The sequence below is a fragment of the Molothrus aeneus genome, chromosome 13 (genome assembly GCF_037042795.1).
Source record: "Molothrus aeneus isolate 106 chromosome 13, BPBGC_Maene_1.0, whole genome shotgun sequence".
Lineage (NCBI taxonomy): Eukaryota > Metazoa > Chordata > Aves > Passeriformes > Icteridae > Molothrus > Molothrus aeneus.
The window spans coordinates 1,627,148-1,652,869 of NC_089658.1; the positions used below are offsets into that span (position 1 = coordinate 1,627,148).

The window sequence follows — 25,722 nt, forward strand, 5'->3', positions numbered from 1 at the left end:
TACCTGGTTGGTGGCTCCCTACCCCTTCCCTCCTCCTCTTCCCGGGGTTAAAAGAGCCAGCAACCACACAGTTTGGGGAGTTCTGCTGCTGGATTCCGAGGCCTGCGGGCCAGAAGAAAGCTCTGGATCAAAACTCTCCATCAGAACTGACTCCTTTCCTTCACCATAAAGCTTCTCTGCCAGAGGCTCCATCCCGCCACCACCAGAGTTCCTGCGTGCCTGGACCTGCCTCCACGTGCTCAGCAGCAGCACCCAGCCAGCCAAAAGTGTCTCTGAGGTGAAAACACCACAGTGCCGCTATTTGGTTCAGCAGCAAGGGCCAGACAAGCTCAGGCACGTCCTGTCCAGCTATATTGGTATTATTCCAATACAAAGAGGCTCACAGAGGCTGGTGAACACTGTCACCAACTTGGAGGGGGAGTACCAGCACTCCCTGCTGCATACAGTCCTCTCCTATAATCCCTTGGAAGCACAGCAAAGACCTCTCTAGAGTTACAGGAGAACAAAGAATTCAGCCCACCAGCACGATGGCCTGATGACCCCACAGGATGGTCCCTCGATGTGCTGGGGCAGGACCTGCTCTGAACACTGACTGCAAGGGGTGCTCTCCTCTCAGAGCCCCAAAACTGAAAAGCAGAGTGGGACTTTGAGCTTCCCAGAGGTGATCCCATTTTGCTCTCCCCAACCAGCATCAAACCCTCCCAGGGTTTCCCATATACACTGAAGCAAAGGAGCTTCTGGAGATGGAAGGAAACCAGATAACCCTGGACAGCCTTGATAAGGGCACAGATAACCCAGCTTTCAGCTTCGAGGTAAGTTCCCCTTCCCTTCCCTTCCCTTCCCTTCCCTTCCCTTCCCTTCCCTTCCCTTCCCTTCCCTTCCCTTCCCTTCCCTTCCCTTCCCTTCCCTTCCCTTCCCAGTGCTCAGTTAATGATGTTTTCCAGGGAGAGAACAGACACTATGAGGAATGTGGTGGTCCACACAGCGAGAACCAAGAGGAGAGAAGAGAAGGGAAAGGGAGATTCTCCTCCTACTGCAGGTGGGATGATCTGCACAGATGTGTGGGCTCTGCCAGAGACAAACCTGGCAGAGGTTTGGGAGCAGAGTAGGGTGGTATTGAGGTGGGGACAGTGTCTGATGGCTCCGTGTGGCCCTGTAGGGTGCCACTGGCAGGTCTCCGTCCCCATAGCAGGTGATGGTGAGCGTGCTGGGGTTCCTCAGCATGCCCCACCTGTACCACCTCCTGCTCTTGGCAGTGCCCAGTGGGAGCCATGCTCATGGCTGGCTCTGGTGGGTTGGTGCACTTGGGGTGGTTTGGCTTGGGCTGATCTTCCCTGTCCATCTTCTGCGTCTCTCCTTTCTCTGGCATGTGACTCTCCCCAGGAAGGCCCTGCAGCCGGCATCCAAGGCACAGCATTTCTGCAAGGCTCATGCCAAGGTGCTGAGAAGAGTTGTCCTGGGGCTCCTTGCAGTAGGTGAGGACTGAGACTCCACATCCCCACCCCTTTGGCTGGCTGTGCCTCCAGACTGTCCAGTGTGTGGAGGTTGTATCCATTCCCAGCAGCCTCACTGCCCCCTCCTCGCCCCACCTCTGCTGCCCAGTTCTATCTTCATTCACCTCACTGTCCCCCTGCCCTTTCTCCACCTGCCCAAAGGGTTTACTGTGCCCCTTCTGCTCCCTGCTGGGGTGGTGCTCTTAAGCTCTCCTCACACAAAGATGGGATCCTCAAGGGTGGCCAGGGAAGGACATTGGGAGGAAATGAACCTCGTGGTTGGCCCCAGTGAGTTATGAACCCGTGATCCTACAGCCCTGATGTTTCTGACTCCCAATGTGCCTTCTCCAGCCTACCTGTGCTACTTCATTGCGGCCTGTTACCTCAACTTCCAGCGAGCCCTCGCCTTGGTAGTGATAACTGCTGTGGTTGTCTTCTTCATCTGCTGGGGGGTCTTCCAGAAGCACTGTGGGGCAAAGGTTCTGCTGCTCCTCCGCCCCGTTGGGAAGTGCTTCCAAAAGGCCTGGCCGTGGCTGAAATGGTGAGTCAGGAGAAGGAAGGGCCAGATCCCTCCCAGCACCTGGGTTCCCTCCCATGGCTCTGCATGTGCCATGCTGGCACCTGGCAAATGGTGAGCATGGCCCAGCCTGGGGACCACTTAAAAGCTTTGCAGAGATGTCTGTGTGCTCTGCCTCAGTAGTGATGGCTGTTCACAGCCTCACTTGTGCCTGAGCCCCAGGTTCTGCAGATACATGGACCTTACAGTGGCAATTCCATCACAGTGGGCTCCTGCTCTTCATGAGCTTCTCTCCCTGTAGAGACATCATCTTGCTGACAGTCTGGGGTTTCCTCTGCAGGCTCCTGTGGGTGGCCCTCCTGGCAGGCCTGATTGTGTGGCTGGTTTTGGACACTGGCAGAAACCCAGAGCAGCTCATCTCATTAGGTGGTTTCTGCTTTTTGGTGCTGTTCCTGTTTGCCTGCTCCAAGCACCACGGTGCGGTAGGTGTTTCAGGTGTGACTGACCATCAGGCCCCTTGCAGGAGGTGAACACCCAGCACTGGAGAAGCTCTTTGTTCCCCCTGGTATCCCCTTCTCTGGAGGAAGCAGAAGCCCAGCAGAGCTGGGCAGAGCTGGGTGCAGCCTGAGGAGCTGAGCTGGTTGGGTGGATAGACCCCAAAGCCACCTCACTGCTCTTCGTCCCATTGCTTTCCTTCCCATTTCCCAACCCAGGGCTCCCCTGCATGCCTCTGTCCTGTTTTCTGCCATGTCCCTCACAGTGGATGAGACCCAGAAACCCAGCACCTGACCCACACCTGGGCTTCAGGTGCCTTGGGAGCCTTGGTCAGAAGTGACTGAAATCCTGCTGGCTTTCAGCCCAAACTGCTGCAATGCTTTGGGCAGTCTCCCCATCCTGCTCCTCCAAAGGGTTATTGAACAAACAGTTTCAATCTAGCAGGTCTGTGCTACCAATCATCATAAGGTCTTTGTGCTTGTAACCTGGGTCAGCCTGGCAGGTTATGTTCCAGCCAGTTCCAGAGTCTCACCAACTCATTTCTGGCTCTGTCACCAACCCACGTTTGTTGGTTTCTGTACCACTTTATTGGTCTCCCCATGACCTTCACCCTGGGGCAGTGTGTGGTGTTTGTCATGTGCTGCTGTTGCAGCAGTTGGAAACCAGAGGAGGAAGCCTGTAGGCCTTGAAAACATTTCAGCTCTTGTTCTGCTTTTTGTCCCCAGGTGTCCTGGAGAGCTGTTTTCTGGGGTCTTGGTTTGGAGTTCTTACTTGGACTCTTTGTCCTCCGAACGACTCCTGGCACCCAAGCTTTCCAGTGGCTGGGAGACCAGGTCCAGGTACTGCATCTACTCATCCCATCCTGTGCCTGTACCCTGAGATTAACAGGAAAAGCAGAGTGTGGCATGGGGAGGGGACATGGCAGGGATTGCGTGCTCGGGGCTGGAGGGCACCCAACTCTTCCCTGGTTTTCTGCAGCAGCCCAGAGCCCTCGCTGTGCTCTCCCTTCCAGGCTGTATCAGGGCCCTGTGCCTTTGGGACAGCCCACCAGGATTTCCATCTTAGGTCTCAGAGGGTCATTCTCTGGTGTGCAGTGAAGTGAGCTGTGGGACTGGGCACAGGCCCTCATTAGGCAGAATGCGATATCAGGGAAGGACCTGATGGAGTTCTCTGTCCTGGAGTGTAACTTCTTCCCTTGCAGTACTTCCTGGGCTACACCACAGCTGGCTCCAGCTTTGTCTTTGGGAACACACTCATTGAAGAAGTCTTTGCCTTCCAGGTCAGTCAAGGAATGGGGAATGGGGCATGGGGGAGGTTTTCTTCTGGTCTGCCTCTTTGTTGGGTCCATGAGAGCACAGAGCTAAATGCAGCCAGATCTGCTGTGGTAGAGCTCAACCATCTCAGAGATGGATCTCCCTCAGCTGTGTATCCACCTGTGGACTTCCTCAGTGCCATGGAGGATTTGCACTGGTCCCTGTCCCTCCTGCCAGCCTGGCTGGGTGTTGTGGCACCCCAGCAGTGTGGGCTGGCTGTGCAGTACCACAACATGCCCAGCCTGGTGCCCATGGGTGCTGGGATGTGTGGCTCAGCTCTCCTTTAACCCTGTGCCTTGCCTGCAGAGCCTGCCCATCATTGTTTTCTTCAGCTGTGTGACGTCCATCCTCTACTACCTTGGTGTCATGCAGTGGGTTATTCTCAAGGTAGGGCCTCACTCCTTATCTGGGATGGCAGTGGGAAGGAGAAGAACCTGTTGGCTTCTCTGTCTACTATGGTCAGCTGAGAGATGTCCTAGGAAAATTATGGTGCTAATTTGGGGTGATTTGTCCTGCTTAAAAGGATAGACACAACCCCTGTCTTTCTAGCATGTCCTTCTCAGAAAGCTTAAAAACCTGAACCCTAGAGCTGATGTTTCCTCCTGGTCTGGGGGTGCTTCCCAGGATCACCTCCATGCAGGGGCCAAACAGTGCCTGGCTTTGTGGGTATGGTGGCAGGGTGCCTGGAGCCTCTGTCAACACAGTGGCCTTGTCTTTCCTCAGATCTCCTGGGTGCTTCAAGTCTCAATGGCCACCACTGCCACTGAGACTCTCAGCGTGGCAGGAAACATTTTTGTGGGACAGGTAAGGTCCTGGTCTGGCAGCAGATCCAGCTCCTCAGTGCTTGCAGCTGAGCCTGCCCTGGAGAAAGGGTCTTCTCCCTCCCTATGAGACCTGTGGCCCTGTATGGCCTCATCCTGAGGACAGCAGGGTTTTCTCCTCCTCCTCCACAGAGCGAAGCGCCGCTGCTCATCCGCCCGTACCTCGCAGACATGACCCTGTCAGAAATCCATGCTGTGATGACTGGTGGCTTCTCCACCATCGCAGGCAGCGTGATGGGTGCCTACATATCCTTTGGGGTGAGTGCACGAGCAGCTGGATCCACATGCTCCCTGCCACAGGGTACTGACATGCAAGAACTGCCCTGGACTTGGGGATGAGGGAAGACCCCCAGCAGGTGCCTCATGGTCCCTTCCCTAAGCAGGATGAGAGCAGGGTGTCCAGACCCACCTTGTCCCAAAGACACCTGATCCAACCCCACCTTTGCTGGCCTGGCCAGAGCCCTGGAGCCCTGCCAGGTAGAAGGCAGTGCTATGGGACTCTTACCCTGTGTCCCTGCACAGCGAGCAGAGCAAATCCCACAGAACCACGGGATAATATAGCTTGGAAAGACCCTCTGGTGGGGGGTGTCTGACCCACCCTCCTGCCAGCTGAGGTTATGGCAACTGAGGGGATGCCCAGGACCTTGTCCAGGTTGGTGGTGAACATCCTATGGATCGAAATTCCCCCAACCTCTCTGGTTTCCCCCACAGGTGCCTCAGACACAAGAAACAATTTTTCCTTATATTCAACTGAAACTGTGTCTGTGATTCTCACCTTTTCACTGGCTGTCACTGAGCAGTGTCTCCCCTCCAAGCCCCTTTTAAACAGAAACAGCAATACCCAGCCCCCTCCTCTTCTCCCAAGGGAAGAATCCCTGCTCCTCCAGCGTTGCCTGGGCACATCTGGCACCAAGCCTCCAGAGATGCCCTCTCCAGTTCATCAGTGCTCTGAACAAACCTTTCCCTTAACCTGCTGCCTGAGCTCCTGCTATTTAAACATTAATTAGTGCCCTTAAATGGAGAACCAAAGGTGGAAGGTCAGAGAAATGAGACATTGCCAGGGGAGGGGTGAGGCTGGGAGCTTGGCCCTTCATCAGCAGGTAGAAGGTAACAGTGTTATTCAACATATTGCTCTGATAGCAATAAAAAGGGACAAGGAAGGGACAAGAACCATTATGATTAAGTCAAATAGCAGGAGAGATTAACGTCACCAAGGCTACAATCGCTGCAGCTCCAGCAATTGCCTCCATGCAGGCAAGCTGCCCCATGTGCACGGCTGCTTAGATGGGAAAAGACCCAATTTTCCCACCTTCAGCAAGTGGAGAGCCCTAAGCTGCTCGAGTGTCACTGGCTGATGCCAGGCACGTGCTGGGATGCCCTGGGGTGGCAGGCCATGGGGCGCAGCCCTGTGCAGAGGTGCCTATGCCTCTGGTGTGCACGTTGCAGATTGATGCAGCATCACTGATTGCAGCTTCTGTGATGGCTGCGCCCTGTGCCCTCGGCATGGCCAAACTCGTCTACCCTGAAGTGGAGGAGTCCAAGTTCAAGGGCAGAGCAAGCATCCGCATCTCCCGAGGGTGAGTGTGAGCAGAGGGGCTGGAGTGGGGCTGCACGTGTCCGTGTCCTGCAGGGAAGCTGTGGTGGCACTTTGGGGCACACAGGGCTGGGAGAGCCTGTGGTGTGCGCACATCCATGGAGTGGGCGCTGACCTGGCATGGGGGATGCCCAGCCAGATGAGTACATTGGGGTCTTTTTCCATGCAGGGAAGAGCAGAACATCTTGGAAGCTGCTAGCAGTGGGGCTGCCAACTCCGTGGGGCTTGTGGCCAACATTGCGGCCAACCTCATCGCCTTCCTGGCCGTGCTGGAGTTCATCAACGCTGCCCTGCGCTGGTTCGGGGAGATGGTAGACATTGAGGGTCTTACCTTCCAGGTATCCCCAAGAGCCGGCAGATCCTGCATCCCCCACCCATCCCCACCTCTGCCCGCTGCCTCAGTGAGCTGCTGAGACCCTTGCTGTGTTCTTGGCAAACGCTGGCAGCAGATGTCCAATCTGGCGGCCGTGCAGGTCAGCTCTGAGTCATTCCCTTCTGGGATGCTTTTCCCAGGTGATCTGCTCCTATGTCCTCATGCCTTTGGCCTTTCTCATGGGGGCAGACTGGGCAGACTCACCGGTGGTGGCTGAGCTCCTGGGGATCAAGATCTTCCTGAACGAGTTTGTGGCGTACCAGAAGCTGGCCACGTACAAGAAGAACCGCCTGATGGGCCTGGAGGAGTGGGACGGGAGCCGGAAGCAGTGGATATCTGTGAGGGCACCTGCCACCCTGCCAGGCACAGGGCAGGGATAGAGCCAGTTGGAATGGGGCATGGCACTTGGCTAGGCAGGGCGGTGGGCAGGCAGAGGATCATAGAACCATTGAGTTTGGAAAAGTCCTCTAAGATCATTGAACCAAGGATGATGGAGGTGGGAGTGGGTGGGCACTTATGTCCAGTTAGACTTGGATCTTTGCTAATGGCTGGGTGTGGGAGGAAAGAGTCAGTGAAGCCCCTTCCCATTTATCCTGCTCCTTGATCATGGTGCTACAGGGACCCTTGTCCCCCTAGCCCAGCCTCTTCCAGGAAGAGCCTTCATCCTTGCTCCCAGAAATAGCTGACAGAGAAGGGATTGGGGTGGGGGACTTCTCTCTATCATGTCTATCTGGGAGTTCCAATGTGGTGCTCAGCAGGGGCTGCTCCAGGGCAGACATGACTATCTCCTGCTGCTGTGCCCTCCAGGAGCGAGCCGAGAGCATCACCACCTTTGCCCTCTGTGGATTCGCCAACTTCAGCTCCATTGGCATCACGCTGGGAGCCCTGTGTGAGTGTGACTGACACCCTGAGTGCCTGGGCACTCTGGGAGTGGGGTCCTGGGTCAGGGAGCAAGAGCTCAGCTGAGGCAGAAGGAATTTGCTGTCCTCAAGCCTCCATGTTTGGTGTCTGCCAGATAAAATACAGGATTTGCATGAGGCGACCAGGATGATTTTGCACTGTACCCATGGGCAAGAGCACACCAAGCCTGGGTATCACCCAGACACAGGGGAAAGAGCAGAGAGACTCCAGTGCTGGGAGTGCTCAGGGCTCTGGTGGATCACCCATGGGTGCAGGGTGAGCACAGAGCTCTGCCAGGACGGACAGACAGCAGACTGGGTGCTGGCTGGGATCACCACATCCTCCAGACAGCAGGAGATGGGGTGGGCAGGGCACTCAGGACTGAGGAGGCTTTCATGATGTCCCCATCTGTCCCCCATTAGGTGTAGAGCAGGAGCAAGGATCTGACTGACCCCCCCTGTCTGTTCTGCCCCCACAGCTTCCATAGCGCCCCAGCGCAAGGGTGACTTTGCCTCTGTGGTGCTGCGGGCCCTGCTCACTGGCATGTGTGTCTCCATGCTCAATGCCTGCCTGGCAGGTAGGTCTCTGCCCACTGGCACCAGGGCCAGGGAGATCCAGGGAGGGGTGGGCACAGGGCTGAAGACCCCAAAAATGCAGCATTTAGGGATGGAGGTGGCTGGCCTGTCTCCCCATGGCTCTGCCAGAGCCTTCAAACCCTGCTCTCCCCTCATGGCTCTGCCAAGGGCAGCCCAAGCTCAACAGCTCTCCTGGGGCCCTCATCCTCTTCTGGGCTGGAACATTTCAAGGGCAACTTTTGGAGTATGGCAAGGAGCTCCCTGAAGTCTTGGGGGGTGAGGTGGGGCCTGCACAGTCCCAGGTACAGGATTTGCAAGGATGTATAGTCAGGGTGTGGAACTTGTGAGCAGGCATGGGGTACAGAGCTCACAGCTTGCTTGGGGTATGGAATTTGGATCCACGGTCCCTCTTAAGTCCCAACAGAAGACCTTGTCCCCCAGGTCTCCTCCATGTGCCAACAGAGGTGGGTGACTGCACCATGTTCTTCAGCACCACCAACTTCAGCTCGACCAGCTACACCATGTACACCTGCTGTAAGCAGCTCTTTGCCAGGTGGGTGTGAGGGGCCCCAGAGCCATCTGGTCCTGCCCAAGGACCCAGCTGCTGGGGCAGCAGCTTGTCCTGACCCTGTGTCTCTCCTTCCAGCTCGGTGCTTCAGAATGGGACTCTGTCCTTCACGGGATCCTGGGCTGAGCAGGCAGAGAGCGTGCTGTGGCTCCAGAAGTGCTGTGCACACTACAACCACACATCCTGTGCATGGGCATTCTAGAACTGGGGGAGCACCAGGGCCTACAAGGCCTATCCCCAAAAGCAGAAAAAACCCCAACAGAAACCTGAGCGTCTGGTCTGCACTCCAGTGCCGACAGACAGCTGCGTGCACCCTGCAACCTGCACCCTTAGGTGCTGGCCCTGCGGACACAAGGGAGCAGCTCCCAAATAAATTATGGCAACCCTTGTGTGCTTGCCCTCAGACCCCTTCTGGCCCCTGACTATGGCTGTTGCATGCAGCACAAGGTTGTTTGCTGGGGCTGCACCCCAAGCCCACTGCAGACTGTCTGCTGCCAGCCTTGGGCTCTGGCCCCAGCCTCCCTCTTCTCCCCCACGGGACATGGATGGAACACAAAGCCAACCCACTGTACTTGGGTGCAGCTCTCCCAGAGGGACCACAGTGCCAGGGAACAGGCCAGTCCTTCTCGCTTTATTGCACTCGAGAGCACCCAGTCCCAACGCAGCCACGTTATGCACATCGGTATCTTACAGTCACCCAAGGACAAAGGACCTGGAGCCCAGAGCACACCACGCCCCCAGCCCAGCCCCTTCCCTCCACCAGGCTGCACTGAGCCACTGCTTGGGACCCCATCCTGCAGGGTGCTGGCACCCAGCACCCTCCTGCAACGCCTGAGGAAGGGGATGCTCTGCAGGGTGATGGAGCAGACAGCTCCTGTGCATGTCCATCACTGCCTCGAGCCAGGAGCAGCAGGATTTGGAGTGGGTACTGCCAGCTGCCACAGGAGTCCAGCATGTGATGGGGTCCAGGGGTGATGCTGAGCACCAGATTGTGCTGTGGGGCTAGGGCATACAGGGTCTATGTATGGCAGGGGGCAAGGAGCAGCGATTCCTGTGGGATAGACACCCCCACGTACCAAGGCAGAGCCTGGTATGGAGGGGAAGTCGCCCCTTTGCCCTGCTCCCTGGTATCCCATGTGAGGTAGAGCATCCTTACCATAGCACCAGCCACCATCCAGAGCAGCACAGCCACCCTCAGCAGCCACCCAGCAACGGGGTGGGAGACTTCCCTGGGAAGCAGGGGAGGGCAGGGGTGCAGAATCCCATCCCTATGCAGCTCCTGGTACCAGTGGCAAACACCCTGCCCTGGAACCAGCCAACACCCCAGAGCCCCACACCACAGCAGAGGAGCCCTGCAGCAACTGCTGGAACCCTCTGCAGGGAAAAGGGTGTGCCAGGGCACTGGGGACTGCCTGGGCACTGGTGGGGTTCTCATCCTTGACAGTGCTGGCAAGGCTTGGCACGGTCACTTTATGGGGACACAGAGAGGGACATGAGGTGCTGGGAACCACAAGGGTGTCCAGGACTCCCAGTTTGCTGGGGAGCCAGGCAAGGACATTCTCCCTTGAGCCTGCAAAGCTCGAGGGAGAAGTTTTGCCCCCGCCTTAAGGAAGGCCTGTGGAAAGTTGAGAGAGGAAAGCGAGTCCGAGCGTGGAGAGGCACACGGCCCCACAGGCTCCAGCAGCAGCTCCTGTAGAGAGGTACTGGGCAGGTGGCCTGTGCCTCACAGCCCCCGTGGCCCAGCCCAGCCACTCACAATTAGCACACACCACACAATGCAAGCGCTGCGGGCCGGGCAGGAGCCCCACGGAGAAGGCCACTGCCAGGGCCTCCCTTCCCACACTGGTCACGTGCTGGGCCCAGGCTGGGGGCCAGAGCAGGAATCTCAGCTGCAGCAGCTCTGACTACTGTGGGCAGCCAGCTCTGTTGCTCTCTCCTGACCTGGGTTTGCAGGCTGTTGAGGCCTCCCCTGTTTCTGCAGCTCTTCGGGAGCTCTTGGGGCTCACAGAAGCCTTGCGGGTGCTCTGAGGACTTGTCAGCACCTTCTTCTGGAGCTGGGGGCTGGACTGGGCAGACTTCCTGCCCAGGCAGGGGCTCTTGGAGCCCTTGGGCTTGGCTGGCTCCAGCATCTTCAGGCCCAGGATGTTGCAGTAGTGATTGCACTTGTGAGTGGCCGGGAACTGCTCCAGCAGGGAGGGAAAGCAGCTCTCCTTCAGCCCCTGGTACCTGCCAACACAGCTATCCTCAGCTCCTGCCTTGCACCAGGAGATGTCCCACCAGGGCAGCGAGGAAAGGATGGAGCCTGACCATGGTTACCACCATGGCAGAGCTGGGGACAGCCAGGGCCACCCTGCTCCAGAGCTGGAAGTCACTCACCCTTTCAGGTTGGTAGCGATCCGCACGTTGGTCAACTTCCAGCCCACTCCTGTAATTTAAGAGGACAACCAGTCTCTGTCCAGAGAAGGACAGGCACCAGTACCAAGGGCAGGCCATTGCCCTGGGTAGAAGGTTCCATGGCATGGGGTGGGAGAGAGGCAGGAGGGCAAGCCCCTCCTGGGGCTTTTCTTTCTTTCCAGGCTGGAGGGGGGTGATGGGCCATGGGCACCACACAGGAGATCCCCTTACCTTCCATGTCAGTCACGAGGATGTTTCCATTTGTCCACTGGTAAACCCAGTGCTGGAAGGTGCAGCATTTGAGCACAATCTCCGAGGTGCCTCGTGCCACCAAGCTGCCATCTCTCTCAGTGACACAGTACTGCTCGCAGGGCCTGCCAAGGTCCTCCTCCATCGTGGCATAAGGGATGTTGTTGGCCGGACGATAAATCAGGTACAGAGGAATTATCCTGTGTGGGAGTTCACAGACAATGTCAGTATGGTGAGCTCTCCCTCCTCTGCAAGTGGAGATTCACACCACTGTCTGCAACCCTGGTTTTTGCCTTCCTCCCAGTATCCCTTCCATTTGTGGGAGTAGAGTGCACTGCCTTTGGGATGCCCCAACACCCACAGGGAAGCTTCCCACCGTCCCCTGCAATGCTTTGCCAGGGCATCGAGCCAGTGGAGCTGCAGCACATCACTTACTCAGGCACTGCTCCAAAATCAGGGACTGCTCGTGCCTCAGCAGCAAAGATCTTGCAGTACTCACGACTGGAGTTTTGGACTTTACATTCCTGGAAGTGCAAACAGAAGAGTCAAGAACCTGTTCCATCATGCACGACTGCCTCCCTGGGACCACTGCCAATTGTTTCCCTGTCCTGGTGGTCAAAGGGTGATGGGAAAGTCCTGAGCAACTCCACATTGCTCAGATGGAAGAGCTGAAGCTAAGAATGGCAAGGACATGTCCAGCCCCCTGGCTAGACCACCCCAGAGCATTCCAAAAGTGGAAGGAAATAGCAAAAATGGACACAGAACTGAGGACTGTCTGGGGACCAACTCACACACAGGTGGGGAGGGTGGGAGGGAGAAAGGTGGATGATGGCCCACAAGGGGATGCCCACCTGGATGGTGATATCATAGTTCTTCTCGACGAGGCTGTTCTCATTCTTGGTCCCAAAGACGATGAAGTTGTGCACTTTGATGACGCAGGTGTGGCCGGACTCGAAGACCGGCTCCAGGCCGTAAATGGCCCTGGCACGGCACGCCTTGCGCAGGAAACCAGCACCAACCTCCAGGTCCTCACTCACCACGCGCCCGAAGAGCTTATCCCCCCAATAGCCTGCATCAGCCAAACCCTTGGCAAACACCATGGGTGTCATCTCGATCTCCTCTCCAACTGGTGGGAGGAAGAGCTGGTGAGGAGGGGACAACATGGGCACATCCTGCTGCTGCCCCAGAGCTGCCTGCCCCACTCAGCAAGGGGCAGAGTCACAGCTCATCACGTGGCCCTTACCTTCAATCTCTTCCCGCAGGATAAATCCTGACAACACTAGAGGAGACAGAAAGCAAAGAGGTGTCAAAGTCCTGCCATGATCCCACCTTGCCCCATGCACTTGCACAGCTAGGGATGGCAGGCAGGATGGCGGGAATCAGCTGGCACGCAGAGGCAGAAGCACCTCACAGAGGTGGTGTTACAGAATGTGCCAAGGCTCCCTCACTGCAGCCTGGCACCAAGCCTTCTCTGCAGTTGGCTACACCACCCCACAGCACACCCAGGAAGCTGTGAGAGGCTGCTGAGGGCTCCTCACCTTCTGGGCTGAGCAGGAAATCTGTGGAGTCGGTGCCGTACTCGTTGCTGATCACACACCGATAGACTCCGCAGTCCTTCTGGGATGCCTGCACAACAGCCAAAGCTGCCTGGCCCTCATCACCAGCACTGGAAAAGAAATGGAGCATGGCCACATCCCCGTGTGGTGGTGGGGCCACACGGGAGCCCTGTGACAGGCACTGTGGGTGGGCAACATCCTGCCCTTGGGGGCATGGAAGAAGGCTACAAACAAAGCCATCCCAAGGGCGCCCAGCTGCTCCCCCAGCATGTCACAGCACCAGGAGTCCTGCCCTGAGGTCTGGACTAACAGAGATGCTTATCCTCCAGACAAGCCGTGCAAAATCTGGCCAGGATTGAGCTACAGACTGATAAAGATACTTGTGCCTGAGTGAGGCTGGGTCAGGGCTTCACAGAGAGAAGAGGTGGGACCTTCATCCTGAGACCCACTGGCTGAGCAGGCTCTGCTCTGGTTTGCTGGAAAGCAATGGCCACTCCTTCCCATCTGCCCCAGGTCAAATATCTGCCCCAGGAGACAATTTCTATCCCAAATCACCTAACTTACCATCTACTCATTATAAAGGGAGCTCAGAGGCCACCAATGGCATCAGGCAAATCCTAACTGATGTGGATGATGTTCCCACACAAATCCTCTGGGCTTGAGAACAAGTTGCTCTTCATAGTAGACCCAAAGGATACAACCAGCCACCCAGCTGTCTGAGTATGCACTATCAATATATGAACTATCCCTGTGCAAGGGCAGTGCCAAGGGATAGAGAGGGCACAGCCAGAGCTGCTTTTTCCCAGTAGTGGTTGCATGGAAGACCATCCCAGCTCTGCTGGGAGGCTGCCACCCTCATGTGGATCCTTTGGGGCCCCAGTTTTGCAGTTCACATCCAGCTCTTGATTTTTGTGATGGGCATAACACCTTTTCTGCCCTCCCCAAGGTTTGGGTACCCAAAGCAGACACTCCAGATGGAGCTTTAATAAGATAAATTTGTCAGCAACTCCCCATTTGGGCAATCCTTCCCTCCGTGGGCACTGATATGATGAAGTGCACAATGCACTGTGCCATGCACTGAGCTTCCCATGCTGCCTTAGCAAGAGTGACACCTTCAACCCAGCAGGGCAAGGAGCAGGATGTGACAGGTGACAATGTGGAACTGACAGGTTACCTCCTTTGGGCTTCAGCTACAGGGATCTCATCCTTGTACCACGTCAGCTTGGAATCACTCAATATATTGAAGAACTGACACCAAAGTTTCAGGTTTCCTGATGCATCAGAGAATTGTTCTGCTCTGATCTTACGGACCACCTGTGGAGCTAAGGGTGCAAAAAGATGGGTGGTGAGACCGAGTGCTGGCTGCAGCTCTGGGGACAGCCAGCCTACACCCACACTGCTGCTCAGGGCTTTGGGCATCACGTGTATGTCAGCACGCGTAACTCTGCCTTCCCAGGGAAGGTCTCAGAGCTCCACTGGGATAAAGAGATGGGATACAAGTGGTACAAATTTGCTCAACACTGCAGCAATACCCAGTGAGGCCTGGCCAGAGGAAAGGCAGAAAACCACTATGGAATATTGGAGGAAACATTCATCTACTGAAGTAGGGATTTATCATGGTTACCCTTACTTTGCAAGAGTGCTAATTCCTGTGAAAGTATCACCTGGTTCCTTCAACCCCAGGATTTTTTAATTCAATGCCACAAGGAATCAAATTAGCATTGACCACAGACGTGGAAGAGGAGTGTGTGCCCTGTGATGCCCACTGAATCATGGAATCACAGTTTGGGTTTGAAGGGACTTTAAAGACCACTTCTTGCCATGAGGAAGGACATTTTCCACTCAACCAGGTAGCTCAGGATCCCCAGCCAGCATCAGGCTTGATGAGGCCCAGAATACAGAGACCAAAACCAAGAGTATTCTATGATCCCTGGGGCTGGAAAGGCCCAGGCTGTAAGAGACAGCTGCCAGTGTCAGAACTGCTGCCTCTTGCATTCCTCATCCCTCCCTGCACTGGGATAGAATTCTTGGGGGAGACTTTTGGCTTTCACACAGCCAAAGGCTGATGCTGAAAACCCTACAAATGTACAAAACTCATGTGGCACCAACTATTACTGGCTCCCTTTGCAGGCAACAAGGGAATGAGCTTCATGGGGATTCTCTCTTCCCTCACCTTTAAATGGGTTATTAGTACTCTGGGACTCTGCTGGCTGTGCTTCTGGCTTAGCATCTCCAGGGACCTCTTTGTCACCACTGGTGTCACCTGCAGGCTCCTCGTAGAGCTTCGGAACCTCCAAGGTTGCCATCTTCCTCGTGAGGGTTGGAGAGCACTGCTCTGAGGGAGAGGATGGAGCTGGGGCAGGAGAATGCAACAGGGATGCATTCTTCCTGGACTGCCGTGGTGAAACAGTCGGACTTCTTGTGTGGCCCAGGCTCTCTGGGGCTGCTTCCTCTTCCACCCCCACCTGTTTGGGTCTTGGCAGGTATATTTTGCGCCGGGCCCCCAAAGCGAGCTCTTCTGGTGTGGCACAAGGTAGCGCTGCCAGAGGGTCAGCAGGGCTCTCTTCAGAGCTCACTGGAGGCAAATCAGAAAGATGAGGAGCCACTCCTGCTGTGGGCATGCTGCCCACCACGATGGAGGGCACTGAGAGCGGGGGCGGCCCCTCGGCCTCAGGAGCCCCCCAGGTGCGTCTCTTTGGAGGCACAGGCCTGCAAGCCAGCATCTCCTGGCTGGTAACAAACTCCTCATTAATCATTCCTGTGATCCGTCTGGATGTCCTGGGGGTCAGAGGCAAGTTCTCTGCTGTCTGGAAGAGTTGGTTGTTTTGTACTTTTTCCAAAACTTTCCTTGAGGTGCGAGGGCTAAGGCCAGCAATGCCTATCTCTGGGATCATGCCTTCCCCTGCATTTGGCTGCTCCGTGTCCCCAGAGTCAGTGTCCCTTTTTGTGGCATCCTTACTGCTATCTGACATTTTTAGAAGTAACAGAAGGTAGTTCTTTAAGGAGGAAACCAGGTTTTTGTGCTGCATTTTCTCCTCCACAGACATCTCCTGAGATCTCTCGGAGCCGGGCAGGACCAGCGGTACCTGTGGCTGAACCTCAGAGACTCCTTCCCAAGTTCCTGAAGATGCTGCTGGTTCCTGGCATGGAGCTGTGGCTGTCAGAAGTCCTCCCTCCTTCCCCTGAGGTCCCATGGGCACTGGCTTGGCATTCTCCTCCTCTGAAGTGATGGCTGAAAACATCTCTCGTGGGGCAGATCCACCTGTCGTTGAGATTTCCGCTTCTCCTCTCGCAGGAGGCAGCAGCTGGGCTCCAGATGGGACCTCTCCTGCAGTGGCCTCCATCCCTGGGCTTCTGTGAGATGCCAGCAGTGCCTCCTGAGCCCCTGATGGCCTCACTGCAGGAGCAGGAAGCAGCTCTTCCTTGGCAAGAGGAACTGAAGCAGGAGCTGCCGTTTCATTTTGGGTGTTCTGATGGCCCAAAGGTGTCCCTGCTGCCTCCCTGTGCACAGCCCCAAGACATGGCTCTGCTGCTTCACTCCCTCCTGTCCTCACACCAGGATGGCTCCCAGACAACTCTGCTCCTGCCTCTTTGCTCTTTCCATCCTTGACTGTCTGACATGGGATTTGTTCAAGAGGAGTGTTTTCTCCAGGTTCCAGAGGAGTCAAATTTTTTAGCAATGACTCTTCCCCACCTTGGCTTTTGTTCTCTTGATTTAACAGTCCTTGCTGAGTCTCTCTGTCCTCAAGAGCCTGGGAATGTCTTTCTGCCTGTTTCCTGGGGGGTGGGTGCTCCTTGCCAGACTGTACGTGGTCTGGAGAACGTGCTGGTGGCTTTGGTGGCTCCTGAGGCCTAAACCGAGGATTTGTCCTTTTCACAGCCCCCCTGGTTTCCTGGCAAGCAGGCACCTCTTTCCTGACCTCCTCTAGCTTACTGGCTTGCTGACTGGTCTCTTTGGTTGGACTGGACACTGGATGCTTTAGGTCACCAGGAGACTGTCCAACTCTTGCTGCAACCTAGTTAAAAAAAAAAAAAAAAAAAAAAAAAAGGAAGGAAATTAGCATCATGTTACTGCCTGGGTCTGTGCACTTGTATTTGTGGGCCACTTGTACCATACAGCACTGCCCAACTTCTTGAATCATGGGAATTACCCTGATACCAGTGTTACTCTGTCATCCAGGGTCTTCTGGTTTCACCATCATCCCACAGGAGTAGGTCCCACCTGTCAGGCTGTACAAAATGTTTCTTCTTTTAATCAGCTCCAGCCCTTCTGCCTTTCAATACCCTTGCTGTGCACAGAGGCAAGAGATCTGCCTTTCTAAATCATTCAGTGGCTTTTAATCCAATCTCCTCTGACTCTGTGCCTTCCCAAAGAGTGAAACTTTCCCATTTTTACCAGCCACTGCTGACACCTTGCATAATTCCCTTGCTGTTTCTGCAGACTGAGTGCTCCCCTATGTGCACTGTGAGATGGGGCAGCTGGCATGTTACACTCTATGAGGATGAGGCTGCCCAAATGATTTATAGGGAAACCATACACCCTGACGTTATCAGCACTATTCAACCATTCTGTTTCTCTGACGTTTGGGAAGCTCAAATGTTTCCGAGCGCAGCTGCATGCAGCAGACGTGTCAGCGAGCTGCCTGCTGGGATGGCCAAGCTTTATCCTGAGGAGAACTGCCCCAATCCTCCAGCCAAGGAGCACAGTCTATTTTTGTAGGAGAGGCAGTGATACCGTGGTGCACGCTCTGCCAGGCTGATGCTCTGGGAGCATCACCAGGACAATGGCACGGGGACAGGGCATGCCCACAATGGGACCCTGTCACCATCATACTTTCTGAAAAATCCTCCTTGCCCAGGATTTCTCTCCTGGGAAGCTGAGAAGTCTCAGAGAAAAAGGAAAACAATATTATCTCATTGCTTCTCCTGTGTTTTGCTGCTTTGGAATGTGGTTGGAGATTGTTTATCCAACATGTGAATTGTTTTGACTTAATGACCAATCAGGGTCACACTGTGTTGGGGCACTGGAGAGAGTCACAGGTTTTTCATTAGGATCTTGTTAAGTCTTCTGTCTGTATTCTTTCTCTATTCTTTAGTATAGATTTAGTATAGTAGAATAGAATAGAATAGAATAGAATAGAATAGAATAGAATAGAATAGAATAGAATAGAAATCAGCCTTCTAAGAACATGGAGTCAGATTCATCATTTCCTTCCCTCGTCTGGGGACCCCAAAAATACCACAGGACCCCCCTCCACCCTGGAGGTTCTGCTGCTAAGGATTTTCTCCTGAGGTTCCTGACTTGAGCATTAAGCCCCCCAAAATGAACACCATGGGAAAGAAGGGCTGTGGCACTTAGATCTCTATTTTGTGCTGCTTTTGCTTCATTTGGTAGCTTGGGGAAAAGAGGAAAGGTAGCACCATTCCCTCAGCAAGCCCCTTCCCAAGCAAATGAACAGAATGGTTGGGTTGGATGGGATCTCAAAGCCCATCTCATTCCACCCCCTGCCATGGGCAGGGACACCTTCCACTACCCCAGGATGCTCCAAGCCCTGTCCAACCTGGCCTGGAACACTTCCAGGGATGGGGCAGCCACAGCTGCTCTGGGCACCCTGTGCCAGGGCCTCACAACCCTCTCAGCCAAGAATTTCTTCCCAATATCCCATCTGACCCTGCCCTCCGACAGTAGAAAGCCATTCCTCTGTGTCCTGCTACTCCAAGCCCTTTTTCAAATCCTTCTCTAATTGTTAGGGCATGAGTATTGAAGGGTGGAGGAAGCATCATTAGAGGCTGCTCCTACACATAAAATTTGAGAAATATAATCAAATCATCAGTTTAAAATTTAGGCAAGAGTGATTACCATTCAAAACTAGTTTCTTCTCTGCTCTTGTAGAGGATGATGTTCAGAGCCTGGGTACACTCTGGCATTTTGCTACAGATAAATCCAGCTCAGAAGAGAAGTCCTGAGCATAAGGCCCAGTTATGTCCCAAGGCTAGGAAAACACTCACCTATGACCCTTCTTTTTTAAGAATAAAAAAGAAATAGACAAGTAACCCCTGTCCTGAGGAGTGAAAATATCCTGAAACATGCCTGGAATCTGCCTTAAAGGCTTTAAACCAGCTTATTTGCTCTCACAAAAGCTTGAGGACTTTCTCCAGCAGCACCAACAAGCTGAAGCATTCAAATTCAAATCAGAAGCATTCCCTTTTGTCTCCTCAAAGGCACACCAGCTGACAAGTCACAGTTTTCCCTCTGTGAGGGGGGCTTTTAAAGAGAAAAAAATCTTGATGCATGTCAAAGCTCAGGGATGACAGCCCAAGCCTGCTGCACACCAGCATTTTTCCATCTTTTTTGAGAGCTAGAGCCGTTAAAATGAGCACAGAGGGGAGAAAAAAATAGCTTTGCCATGGGCTGGCCTGAACAGCAATAATTTCTGCAGCAGTATGTGATACTGGTGGGTCAGGATGAAGATGAGTTCACAGCACTGTGCAGCAGCAAGGCCAGAAACCAGGTGTGCACTGCATAACACAGCAAGTTCTTACCAGCAAAGCTGCACCTACCAATGGCTAAAACAATTTAAGAGAGAAAGAAGGGATTTTTGTTTCCACTGGAGCACCCATCAGTCCCTTATGCATTGTGGATTTTTCCACATTCTGAAATACATGCATTACCTACCAAGTGAGAGGTGCTGCACCCAGAGCCTTGTCTTTGCTGAACGTGTGCACCTACCACAGCCCAAACTCCAGATCCTGACAGCACCTGCAAACTGGACTCAGAGAATCCTTTATGATTGAAGGGGTCATTAAAGAAAAATGGGGGGAAATTAGTCCAGTAGCTTCTAGTCTAGTATTTTCATGGTAAATACTTCAGGTTAAGTGACAAAAATAGCAGCTGACTAAGAGGTGCTCTGAGGGTCAGAAGCAGGTGCTGTGCCCTAGCACTTCATCACCACGAGTCTCCCAACAGAGTTTTCCCAACAGGGATGGGTGAAAAAAATAGTCCAGACCTACTGTATACACGTTGCACTGTAAACAAAACTCGAGGCCCTGAGGGTGCAGCTCACAGGGTACCTCATCTGCACGGGGGGCTCCTTAACTAAAGCTCCCTTGTTAAACTGAGCAGATGCCATCACAAGGCACTCACTGCCAGCTATAAATACCCATTCAGTGCTCCCTGCCGACCTGATCTGAAAACATTCCGCATGAGGTCAGCCTGCTGATTAAACCGGAGAGCCCCAGGCCACCGGGACCAGCTGCTCAAATGGCCCCGACTTACATCTCTCACCACCTCAGCTGACATTTGCTTGGAGATGGGGTGGAAGCTCTGCTGGCTGGGCTCACAAAATCCAAAGAGCCCTTCTGGGTGCTTTCACCAGTGGAGACCTGCAGAGCCTCGGCAGCAGATCCCGTGGTGTACATGGAGCCTCCCAGGCCCAGTGCCACAACACAAATGCACAGCACAGATATTTTCTTGTTGCCACCCCTGTGTTGGCTGCTGTCTCTCCTAGTTACCTCTTTGTTTCCCTCCAACTTCTGTTCTGGCTGCTGGCCTCTCTGGCCCTCCAACACCTCAGAGGCCAGTGGAGCATCCTCTGTCTGTCTGCTGGCTGCCACAGGCTGCAGGGGAGCCTGACTCCCGGCCTCGTCCTTGGCTCCCACCTCCTCCTTCCCTGCTGCTGGCTTCACTTGCTTATCAAAATACATGTCCTTTAAAGAGAAGTACATGTCATCATTAGGTTTAATGTCCTGTTTCACAGCTTTCCCAGGCTCTTTGAGTTTTGGACTGGTTTCCACTTCTTGATCGCTTGCTGCTCGTAAACGCGCATTCCTGCGTAAGGGGACAGGAGGAGCAAACCTGGGATTTGAAGACTGATTGGCCCTGTCTCTCCCACTTTCTTCTCGCTTAGAAACCTCCTGCTTTGGTGCTGAAGGAGCCTCCACCTTCTTTTTCTTTTTAGCTGCAGAGTCTTTTGCCCCTGGCTTGGTTGCCAAGTCCTCCACTGTCTCATAGATGTATGTGAGAAAGTTGTTCCCATTCTCCTCCCCACTTTCCAAAGTGGCATCTCCATTGGTGGTCACCTCTGCTTTCAGAGGTGCCACCAGTTTGTTTGGGAAGCCTGGCACCGCACTGAGTGGCTGCTCCTTTGTCTCAGCAATATCCTTGTGTAACCTGGACTGTGAATCTGCCACGTGCACTTTTGCTGTGTCTTCCTTCTCCCATGAAGAGTCTCCTGACCGGAGGTTCTGATCTCGAGCCAGCCTCCGCTTCCTCTGGAGCCGTTCAGGGCTCATTCCTTGCAACTTCTCCACCTCCACATTTTCTTTTCCTCGTTTCTTTCCTTGTTCTATTTCTTGCATCTTTTCTTCAGCCTTTCTCTTGATTTTGTCAAACCACTTCTGATGGATTTTGAACTCTGTCATGGTTCCCACTTCCAGCACACCGGAGCAGGACACGATGCCTTTGTTATTTCTAGCTGAGGCCTGGTAAATGCCTGCATCCTCTTCTCGGCACCTGGAAATCAAAAGCTGTGTGTGAGACCTACCCATCCTCCTCAGGATGCCCGCTGGACTCACAGGCATGCATGTTCTCCTACTTCTTGCTCCACATTGTCCAGAAGATGTGGCCCATGAGGTGCCCACAGGACATCTGGAGGCCTTGGGCTGGCCTCCCACCCTGGCTCTGCCTGCTCTCCACATTAACAAACAAGCAAGTTTTATGATAAATTTCTTCTAGCTCCACCCTGGGCTGTAACTCTGGTATGTGGGGAGAACAGGCAGCACCAGGCTTCCCAACTCTTCTTGGTCAGAGTCCTCTGCAGGATCTTTTCCTCTCAGCTCTACACAGCCCACAAGACATTCCTATTCTTCCTCTACTCTACCATATTACCAAAGTCCTCCCACCCTGTGTCACAGGCACCACAAGCACCTGCCTGCAACCCTATTGTCACCCCTTGAGGACACCTGACCCACAGAGATCCCTGCTCCTGGAAGAGGTGAGCCAGCCTCTGATGGACACCTGGAGCACAGCTGGGAGAGCAGAAAAGCTCACACCAGAAGCACAAGAATGGCAGGACTATCAGCAACATTGATATTCTGCATTTTCAGTCAGGCTACACCTGATATCCCAAATCCAGGACTCAAGGTGTGCCTGGCTCTCCAGAAACTCGATTCCCTGGACCATCATCTTGGAGGCAGATATTGCTTTCCCCTTGCTCACCTTCGTCATCCCTAATGCTCAGCACTGGAAGGCTCCAGAGAGAGGAGCTCCTTCTTCCCTTCCTCTTGCTTCCAGCATGGCAGCTATCCCTGGATGCAGTAATGGATCTCATACTGGTGTGAGACTGGGGAGCCACAGCTGGAGGGGAAGGGCCAGCTCTGAACTCAAAGTGGGGAGCAGAAGGGGCCAGCCAAGTAGTGGGGGGGGGCTATCACTGTTGACAGCTTATCCAGCCACTGAGAACACACTCAGAGCTGCCATCATCAGCAAACCCAGGCACTCTGCAGCTTCTTTACTCACTTGTAGAGCTGCAGGGTGTGGCGGTTTCCATGACGGAATATCTCGTACTTGGGTAAGCCACAGTAGCGATCCATCTCCTCATCATCCTTGTACCACGTCACCTCGGGCTGTGGGTACCCTGGGGAGGACAGGGAAGGGACATCAGAGAGTGAAACATTCCACACAGCAGCACAGACAGCGTGGTATCAGCAGCAGCACACCAGGACAGATGCTATTCTGGGCTCACCACGTTCCTAAATGGCACAACAGAAACAGTGGAAACTTAATGGGCTTATCTCAGACTTTTATCACTCCTAGGAATAGGGCTATTTTTGAGAAAAAAATCCCAGCACTTCATTCCTGAACAGAGGGAGTGGATCACACGCTCGTCTCCTGTAACACTGGCTGGGAGAAGGTGAGCATGCCGTCACTTTGATGTGACCAGGGATGTTCTGAGCAGGCCAAGGCTATGCTTGGAGAACAGGCCCCTTCACGGAGCTCACAGCATTTTGCACAGTGTCACAGCCTGTAAGCTGATCTGAAACTTTCCACTGAACAGAAACAACCTTGATTGCATCACAGTCAGCTCAGTGTCCTACAAATGTCACTTGACAACAGATGTCACCTGCCTTTTCAGTAGAATGACATCATGATGTGTGTGACTGGCTGGCTGGCAGGCTGGCTGGGCACACAGCCACGTTCTCTGCCACTTGCAGAGGTGTTGGATCAGCATGTGAGCCCCATATGGACCAGTGCTAGCCACAGCCCTCACTGCTCACTGCCAGCAGCTCTAGTTCAGATTCACTGCCGTTTTCATGCAAAGACTGCTCAAGCCAGCAGCCAGCAGGGGCTCCTGCACTTCACTCAGGGCTCATCACCCAGCCAAGCTGACCCTCAGGGCATGGGATGAGAGTGTCAATAATCACATCCTGCCATGGGTAAAGGCTATAGGATTGCTCAGGAGCTTATATGCTGCAAATGTCCCTGCAGGCTTTCCATGGGGCCGAAGGAAGGAGTCCAGCACTCTCCTCAACTCCACCAGACCCCAAGGATCACCCACAGCACCCCAGAATGTGGCAAGGGTCAGCTCCCATGAACATCCCAGGCATGGGGCTGATGAAGGCTTTCCAGGAATATCCAAAGGGCCCCAACCCAACGGCTCTGGAGTAATGAGAAAGCAGGGACAAGGTGCTCTCTGGATACCAAGCCATAGGTTTCAAGGCTAACCAGGACCTCAACTGTCCTCCTTGCACCAGCCAAAGATGTTGTCAGCCCATAGCAATGCCTGAGCTCCTGCTCTCATGAAGATCCTAGTGCAGGACAGAGTCCAGAAGCAGAGACTCATCAGCAGGAATTCACCCAGGCTTTGGCCAATCCAATATGCCTTTGCCCAGAAAAATCTCCTCCCAATCTCCTCCTGCACTGCTTTGGCTCCCCTGTTCCCACCCCTTGCCTGTGGTGGCTCCTCAGTATCCACTGGGACCAGACAGGGCTGGGAAGAGAAGTCTCAGCAGCTTTTTTTTCCTGTCCTCCTCTATGAGAAGCATTGACCCCCATAGCCCAGACACCTCACAGACTGGATTTTACCCTATTGTTCCTTCTTCTCTAAGGTCTCTTACTCTGCACTGCCCCAGCCTCCCTGCAGTCTGTACATCTCTCACATGCTTTGCTGCCTCAATCCCCTCCCACTGCTGCCATCAGCAGCTTTGGCTTTCTGTTGGGTAGTGCCTCATTTCTCCTCTTCTACAGGAAGCCAAGCCATGACTTTCTCCCAACACCCTTCCTGCAAGGCTCTCTGTCCTCCCTCTCTGCCCCACTCTTGTCACAGCCCGTTCCTTGCTGCTGCCCTGACCCCCCAAACCAGTTTCTAGAGACATGCAAAGCCCTCAGGTACTTGTGGTTGAAGAAAATGAGCCCTGAACTGCAAAAACTGGAGAAAGCTATGAGAGCATTCCAGTGATGGGATCACCGGGGATTGACTGCTGCTTATATTTTTCATAAAATAATTAATATTGGCAGCAGAAGCCTGGGCTGGATGAGCCTGTGGTGAATTCTTTCTGCTCCAGAGATGACCAAAACAATTTCCATACACAAGCTCATACTGTGCCCAGAGCAATCCAACCCTCCCCAAGGGCTGCTCTGCAAGCAAGATCTTCAGAATGCCCCCACAGTTCATGTGGCAGGGAGCTGGCAGGTAGATTTTCCTGACACCCTAAGAAACAGAAATCACAGCCCTTCATTCTGGGAACTGCCAGCTGATAGTTTCTGAGAAGCTCTGTGATGTCCCCTCCCCTGCTGTGGCCTCCACAGCTGACTTCCATTCCCAGCTGACATCTGCTGGAAAGAGCTGCCATTGGAAAGAGCTGCCATTTCCGTCGAGGAAAGGCTTTTCCTCCTGCTAAGCTTCACCTCCCTTTGACTTGTAGCACTCATGTCCTTGAGGCTGCCTGCTCCCTCTGAGGAGCCATGGCCACGAGAGCTCAGTGCCAGGACCAGCTCACACTGCACAGTGTCACCAGTGTCACCTGCAGCCCAAGAGAGCTGCAGGCAAGTTCTGGCTGGGTCTGCAGTCTGCAGGCAGGCGGATGCTGAAAGGCTTCCCACCTCCCACGCAGGTCCAGTGGCCCCAGCTGCCTGTCCAAATATCATCCATCCCTTCCCAGGGGCTGTAACCAGAGCCAAGATGGAAAGATGCCTGGGCAGGGCTGAGTCTCCCTGGCACAGGGAGGGGAGCTGCTGCTGATGCTGCTGACATCCATCTTTGGGCTGCTGAGTGAATAAATTCCCCCAGTCCAGGGTGGAGGGGAGGAGGAGTCAGGCATCATTCCCAGCACGGTGCATCCCCTGCAGGCACAGCATCCACAGCTTGCCCAGTGGGATGAGGGTTCCATCCATGGATGGAGGCACCAGATGCCCAGCATGATACACCCTGACACACTCAGAGATCCACACTCATCCTTCCCAGACCTGCCCCTGCAGCCCCCAGGCAGAGCCCTGCAGCTGCAGACACAGTGGGGCTGGGCAGCTCTGGGTAGAGCAGCCACCCAGAGGCTGCACATCCTCAGCATGTGTGTGTGTGTGCCTGCCAGCAGCACTGCTCCAGCCACCACAGCATCCTGGAGACTTTTCAGAGCAAGGATGTTTCTTTCATGGAGATTGCCAGGTTTAGATCAAACATTCTTTTTCTGAAAACTGTCGAAATCTGAGAAGTCTTCAAAGCTTAGTGACTGTAACCAAAACAGTTCTTAAAATATCTATCCAAAACAGTTCTGAATATATCTATCCAAAATCACCCAGAGAACCTCTATTTCAAGTTGCTTTCTTTTTTCTTTTTTTTTTTTTTAATTTTTTTGGGGGCAGGAAAGGAGGGGGAGTTAG

At 54.1% G+C, this 25,722-nt stretch overlaps 2 protein-coding genes across 2 annotated transcripts in view; one reads left to right on the forward strand and one right to left on the reverse strand.

Moving 5' to 3' along the window:
• The first annotated feature begins 447 nt into the window (after positions 1 to 447).
• Positions 448 to 9,038, forward strand: LOC136562109 (sodium/nucleoside cotransporter 1-like). Its single transcript, XM_066558747.1, has 17 exons — positions 448 to 812; positions 945 to 1,039; positions 1,384 to 1,475; positions 1,845 to 2,034; positions 2,351 to 2,492; positions 3,231 to 3,344; positions 3,707 to 3,784; positions 4,125 to 4,205; positions 4,542 to 4,622; positions 4,772 to 4,897; positions 6,086 to 6,216; positions 6,403 to 6,571; positions 6,747 to 6,944; positions 7,414 to 7,495; positions 7,985 to 8,083; positions 8,523 to 8,634; positions 8,728 to 9,038. Exons 1-17 carry the CDS (start codon positions 744 to 746, stop codon positions 8,849 to 8,851), a joined length of 1,983 nt encoding a protein of 660 aa, XP_066414844.1. The 5' UTR covers positions 448 to 743; the 3' UTR covers positions 8,852 to 9,038.
• Positions 9,039 to 10,516: 1,478 nt separating this feature from the next.
• Positions 10,517 to 25,722, reverse strand: part of ALPK3 (alpha kinase 3) — a 31,480-nt gene continuing 16,274 nt past the window's right edge. The window contains exons 4-14 of the mRNA XM_066558865.1: positions 22,366 to 22,483; positions 20,361 to 21,360; positions 15,022 to 16,864; positions 14,023 to 14,170; positions 12,831 to 12,958; positions 12,536 to 12,571; positions 12,144 to 12,418; positions 11,728 to 11,816; positions 11,275 to 11,492; positions 11,026 to 11,074; positions 10,517 to 10,875 (exon numbers count right to left, since the gene is read on the reverse strand). Of these exons, the coding sequence (XP_066414962.1) occupies positions 10,554 to 10,875; positions 11,026 to 11,074; positions 11,275 to 11,492; positions 11,728 to 11,816; positions 12,144 to 12,418; positions 12,536 to 12,571; positions 12,831 to 12,958; positions 14,023 to 14,170; positions 15,022 to 16,864; positions 20,361 to 21,360; positions 22,366 to 22,483 (4,226 nt within the window). The 3' untranslated portion in view covers positions 10,517 to 10,553. The remainder of the gene's footprint in view (positions 10,876 to 11,025; positions 11,075 to 11,274; positions 11,493 to 11,727; positions 11,817 to 12,143; positions 12,419 to 12,535; positions 12,572 to 12,830; positions 12,959 to 14,022; positions 14,171 to 15,021; positions 16,865 to 20,360; positions 21,361 to 22,365; positions 22,484 to 25,722) is intronic.

Bases quoted from the DNA above. Each gene is read 5' to 3' on its own strand.
- LOC136562109 (XM_066558747.1), top strand. From the start codon at position 744: ATGGAAGGAAACCAGATAACCCTGGACAGCCTTGATAAGGGCACAGAT. The intron at 2,035-2,350 runs GTGAGTCAGGAG...TTTCCTCTGCAG, and splicing joins GCCTGGCCGTGGCTGAAATG to GCTCCTGTGGGTGGCCCTCC. The intron at 3,345-3,706 runs GTACTGCATCTA...CTTCCCTTGCAG, and splicing joins GGCTGGGAGACCAGGTCCAG to TACTTCCTGGGCTACACCAC.